The 6641-nt window shown below is 26.8% G+C and overlaps 1 protein-coding gene across 1 annotated transcript; it reads right to left on the minus strand.

The window, feature by feature from the left end:
• Positions 1-5300: 5300 nt before the first annotated feature.
• Positions 5301-5783, minus strand: LOC111623031. Its single transcript, XM_023365510.1, has one exon. It carries the CDS (start codon positions 5781-5783, stop codon positions 5301-5303), a length of 483 nt encoding a protein of 160 aa, XP_023221278.1.
• Between the last annotated feature and the right edge of the window lie 858 nt (positions 5784-6641).

A 6641-nucleotide genomic window follows, 5' to 3' on the forward strand; every position in this document is an offset into this window, starting at 1 on the left:
AATAGCAGTATAACTGCTATTATACAAAAAAGCAATGTAAAAAAGTCCAAAAACAGCTAGGCTAATCTGTTATATCTGTTTCTGATTCTTATTTTTTTTACATAATGAAAAATCTTTTACTACAATTAGAAAATCATTTTAATCATTTATTGTAAATTTCAGTATATAAATCAAATCAATCTTAAGATTTTTAGCTCAAAATTATGGTTTAGACATACTCATCTTTTAAGTTAATCTTAAACTTACAGCAGATTTCAATTGAAATGTGGATATGATATACAGTTCCCTGTAAATTCTTTCCCAGACAATTCCTTTCAAGTAATGCAGTCCAAACAGTTCTTTCCCACACAATTTTGCCTCATATTTTTAAAGGGTAATTTCTGCAATGTTGTTTTGGTTAATTAATTCTATTCTATTGAGTAGTTAGTTATGTTTGCATAATTCTCCCTGCAAACAACTTTGAATTAATGCAAATACATTTCATGGAGAAAGGGCCTTTTTAACTTAAACATATGATACTTATTTAAAAATGTTAAGCTTTTAAATATAAAATTATTAGATCTCTTTAATTGCATAACACCTAAATGTGTACAATGCTATGTAAAAATTGCAAATTGTTTTATATATTCAAGTTACAATATAAACTGTTTTCTACAGAAATGATGTTTATGTTTCTTCCACATTGTATTTAGATAAAATTATTAATAAACACCAGAAAAGATTGTTAGTTATGATTTGTTTTTAATCAAGTAATTAATATGAGGTACTTACATTTATACACTTATAAAAGTATTTATACTGTCTTTAATTACAACCTATGCATGATAATTAAGTGGGGAAAGATTTAGCCCATTAATCATATTTTACAGACATTGAAGAAGTCTTTGTCAGTTCATAGATATAATCATCTCTATAAATTTGCCTCCATTATTACAAATTTCATTTAAGTTCTATATTATTTGTTTCTATCATGTTAGTACTAGATTGCAAAAATTTGCTTTTATACTTTAACTAGGAATTAAACATAGGTTTTATAAAGTTGAAAAATAACATCATGCATCTTTCTCTTACTTTACACTCCATTTTTAAACATTTTGACTGTGATATTTTTACCTTGAATAAAATACAATTACATTAAACAAAATACTTTCCTCTAAATGGTCCTAGCAAATCAATTGTGATTGACAAATCTCACAAAAGTTTTTTTGGTTGATCACTGTTTTTGGTATGATCTACATACTTCAAAAATGGAATACAATAGTTATATATAAAGAAAATACTGAACAATTTATTGTTGAAGAATCATACATTATCTGTCTTTAAACAAATAACATTGCAAAATATTATTTAGGAATATAATCTGAAATAAAGCTTTTGGAGAGAAGAATCATTGGAAGAAAACCTTGAATAAATTTTCGAGAGGAAAAACTGTCTGGGAAAACATTGTCTGAGAATCAACTTCTTGGTGAATAATTGGTTAGTTACCATGTCTGGGGATGAACTACCAGTCTCAGTTATCATATCCAGGGAAAAACTGTTCAGTCAATATGCTGAGGGAAGAACTGACAGGTCATATTTGATACGTGATTGATAGAAATACTGTATACAGTATCAAATTTTTCATATTTAATAAATTCACTTATAAATTGCAATTTAAAGTAAAATATTAATCATGCTTACTTTTAAAACCCATAAAAATAATAAGATCAGAGAAGCCATCAAATTAATTAAAGAGCAGAATACCATTATATTAAAATTTTAATTAAATTTTATCAATAAGAAGTGTGTGAATTAAATGACTTTGAATATATAGATATTTCTGAATATATAGATATTTTTTAATATTTTAAAATCTTTTGTCTATCTTACCATCTGTTCATATTTGAGCTTATAGAATTATTGTTATTTCACTAGCCATAGAATATGGTTTGCAATTCAAAACTTAAATGTAACAAATTACTACTAATTTTATAAGGTTTTTTTACCTCCTCCTGCTTTTAGTCTTTCATGTTCTTTAATGTCTTCTTCTGGAATGCCTTCCATACCATAGATTTCAATATCTATATTATTCCTATTTGGTAATGCATTAGGAACTTTATCTAAAGTTTCTTTATGCACCTTTAAAGAGATAAAAAATATATTAATTTAATTTTATGTCATACTAAGTAGATATCTAGAAATAAAGATCAAAATTCTTTGTGAACTATTTTGTAATTTCAATAAAATATTCATAATTGTTTTTAAAAAAATTCAATATCTAAAATAATCAATGTAAAATATTTGAAATAATAATAGATTATTTCAGATATTTTACATTTGACATTTATATTCTACTACACAGGACTTTTATTTTAAAATACATTTTATTACAAGTAAGCTCTTATAATAAAATAAATCTTAAAAATATGAATTTATATACGAACTTGATTCTAAGAAAAATAGCAGTATAACTGCTATTATACAAAAAAGCAATGTAAAAAAGTCCAAAAACAGCTAGGCTAATCTGTTATATCTGTTTCTGATTCTTATTTTTTTTACATAATGAAAAATCTTTTACTACAATTAGAAAATCATTTTAATCATTTATTGTAAATTTCAGTATATAAATCAAATCAATCTTAAGATTTTTAGCTCAAAATTATGGTTTAGACATACTCATCTTTTAAGTTAATCTTAAACTTACAGCAGATTTCAATTGAAATGTGGATATGATATACAGTTCCCTGTAAATTCTTTCCCAGACAATTCCTTTCAAGTAATGCAGTCCAAACAGTTCTTTCCCACACAATTTTGCCTCATATTTTTAAAGGGTAATTTCTGCAATGTTGTTTTGGTTAATTAATTCTATTCTATTGAGTAGTTAGTTATGTTTGCATAATTCTCCCTGCAAACAACTTTGAATTAATGCAAATACATTTCATGGAGAAAGGGCCTTTTTAACTTAAACATATGATACTTATTTAAAAATGTTAAGCTTTTAAATATAAAATTATTAGATCTCTTTAATTGCATAACACCTAAATGTGTACAATGCTATGTAAAAATTGCAAATTGTTTTATATATTCAAGTTACAATATAAACTGTTTTCTACAGAAATGATGTTTATGTTTCTTCCACATTGTATTTAGATAAAATTATTAATAAACACCAGAAAAGATTGTTAGTTATGATTTGTTTTTAATCAAGTAATTAATATGAGGTACTTACATTTATACACTTATAAAAGTATTTATACTGTCTTTAATTACAACCTATGCATGATAATTAAGTGGGGAAAGATTTAGCCCATTAATCATATTTTACAGACATTGAAGAAGTCTTTGTCAGTTCATAGATATAATCATCTCTATAAATTTGCCTCCATTATTACAAATTTCATTTAAGTTCTATATTATTTGTTTCTATCATGTTAGTACTAGATTGCAAAAATTTGCTTTTATACTTTAACTAGGAATTAAACATAGGTTTTATAAAGTTGAAAAATAACATCATGCATCTTTCTCTTACTTTACACTCCATTTTTAAACATTTTGACTGTGATATTTTTACCTTGAATAAAATACAATTACATTAAACAAAATACTTTCCTCTAAATGGTCCTAGCAAATCAATTGTGATTGACAAATCTCACAAAAGTTTTTTTGGTTGATCACTGTTTTTGGTATGATCTACATACTTCAAAAATGGAATACAATAGTTATATATAAAGAAAATACTGAACAATTTATTGTTGAAGAATCATACATTATCTGTCTTTAAACAAATAACATTGCAAAATATTATTTAGGAATATAATCTGAAATAAAGCTTTTGGAGAGAAGAATCATTGGAAGAAAACCTTGAATAAATTTTCGAGAGGAAAAACTGTCTGGGAAAACATTGTCTGAGAATCAACTTCTTGGTGAATAATTGGTTAGTTACCATGTCTGGGGATGAACTACCAGTCTCAGTTATCATATCCAGGGAAAAACTGTTCAGTCAATATGCTGAGGGAAGAACTGACAGGTCATATTTGATACGTGATTGATAGAAATACTGTATACAGTATCAAATTTTTCATATTTAATAAATTCACTTATAAATTGCAATTTAAAGTAAAATATTAATCATGCTTACTTTTAAAACCCATAAAAATAATAAGATCAGAGAAGCCATCAAATTAATTAAAGAGCAGAATACCATTATATTAAAATTTTAATTAAAAAAATGATTACAGTCGGCCCCTCCTATAATTACGGTCCCAATAATTACGATTCCTATAAAACTGCAGAAAAATTGTGACGGTATCCGTAAAAAACAGTAAAAAAAACCCCTATAATTACGTTAAACNAATTATTTCTAATAGGTTTACTAATAATGCATAATTATATGTTTTTCATTAATTCTCTTTTCAATATATATAAATTATGTAATGCACATTTTGTATTTCACAATCAATGACAAATAATGATTATGTTCTAATCGTTTGAACTAATAATTCCTATTAAATACTGAATTTTTCAATTTAAAGGAAACAAATAATTATTAAAATGTTGTTAATTTCATTTGTTAAACAGCATCTTGTATTCATTTAATTGGTTTTAATTATTATTTAAAATGTTTATTTTTTGGTCCATTATAATTACTGTAAATCATTAAATCTTTACCTGCATTACTATATCCAATTTATAAACTCCAAATACCTTTAAAATGCAGTCTATTTAAAAAACTTATCTAATGTTTTCGGTCAAATTAACAGACCTTCTTCAGGATCGAACTAACAGAATTTAAATTTGCCAAATGGAAATTCCAAGATGTACACTCTACAATCTTCTCAGATTCGATTGCGCAGGTCCATTTGTTCTTTATAACTGTAACGCCGCCACTTTCCATGCTGATGTTATTTTGTTTGATTCTCAAAAATTTACATTTTTTCCTTTTTCCCTGTACTTATAGATGTGCCAGGCCTCTGCATATTTTAGATGTCTTCTATTTTCAACTTTTTGTATAATATCGGCCTTGCTCCATTCGATTGCAATCTCTGTTGGATCTGCGATCGCATAATTAGCCAAAGCCGTGACTGGCTGTTTAAATCTTATATTCTTTTCGTGCTCCTTCAATCTTTCATTTAATGATCTCTTTGTAGTTCCTACATAATATAGCTCCTTTTTCAGCCTCTTATCATGCAACGGTATTCTGTACACACCTGGCACTAGCCTCCTGTCTACGGGTGTTTTGTCATTTCTTAGCATTTGGAATATTGTTGTGTTTCTCTTATATGTTATTTTCTTGTTGCTCTATTCCTATTTTTCTGTATATGTTACTTAACGGTGCCCTGTATTCCATTATGGTGAACTCCTTTTTCTTTTTTATCTTTAGTTTTATTGCCTCCTTTTTCTGCTTCTTGTATTAAAGCTTTTACTTTACTTTGCTTAAGCCCTACATCTCTTGCTAGCATTGCGATGTATTCAAGCTCTTTACATGTGTCATGAGCCTTGCTACAATGAGTGTATGCTCTTTTAATCAGTGCTCTAAACACTGCTAGTTTGTGTCTTATTGGGTCATGAGAGGACCATGGTATCAAATCTGGAATGTACGTCGGCTTTCCATATACTTTCGTAGCGATTTGCCCTTCTTCATCTATTTCAACTTCTATATCTAAGAAATGTACCCTTTTATGATTTTGCTGCTCTAGTTCTAATTCTAGGCCATAAGTATTACTGTTTATATCTCTAATAAATTGGCATATGTCTGGTTTATCATTCCAAATAATGAATACGTCATCGATGTACCTTGCATACATTATCATATTATCTTCATATTTCTGCAATACTCTATCTCTGCAATCTTCTCAAATTCGCAATTGAATCTGAGAAGGTTGTAGAGCGTATGTTTTGGAATTTCCGTTTGGCAAATTTAAATTCCGTTAGTTCGATCCTGAAGAAGGTCTGTTAATTTGACCGAAAACGTTAAATAAGTTTTTTAAAATAGACTGCATTTTAAAGGTATTTGGAGTTTATTAATTGGATATAATTACTGTATTTCACATTTCTAAAATCAGATTTTTCAAGGTCTGATGACAAAATGTCTTTTTAATTTTAATTTTTTTAGTTTCTTTTGCAGATTTCTATTAGTATTTAATGTCTAATGATTGCTTTTGAATTATTATTATCAAACTTCAATTTTTTTCAACAAATTGGAAATTGCCAATAGTCAAATTGTCATGCTAATATTGAAAGACAACTGCCACTGATTGATTATAAAACTATAATATAATTTACATAATTTCTATCTAACAACACAAATATATAAATACCAGTAAGGTGAATGCTATTTGACACCAATTCTGACCAATGACTAATAATGATACTCATCGACTGTGATATTCCTCAAGACAGAAAATAGCATAAAACCTATTACAGATTGTGTAACATCTAACTACTATCACATAGTTCCCAATCATTAATATAAAAATGTATTGTTTCTGGGAAATAACATGCACAGAAATTCTTTCTAAATAACCTTTATCGTTTTTCTTTTGAAACTGAAATTTTTCAGATTTATCATCATTTAAGAGAAAGATAGTAAATAATTTATAAATAAAATTCTAACCAGTTTTTAATTTTAAAATATTTATGTATTTCATAATCAGAAGCAACAT

This window comes from Centruroides sculpturatus, unplaced genomic scaffold (assembly GCF_000671375.1).
Source record: "Centruroides sculpturatus isolate CEXI.00-Female unplaced genomic scaffold, Cexi_2.0 scaffold351, whole genome shotgun sequence".
NCBI classification, from domain to species: Eukaryota; Metazoa; Arthropoda; class Arachnida; order Scorpiones; family Buthidae; genus Centruroides; species Centruroides sculpturatus.

Excerpts from the sequence above, each read along its gene's own strand:
- LOC111623031 (XM_023365510.1), bottom strand. The coding sequence starts at position 5,783 with ATGTATGCAAGGTACATCGATGACGTATTCATTATTTGGAATGATAAA.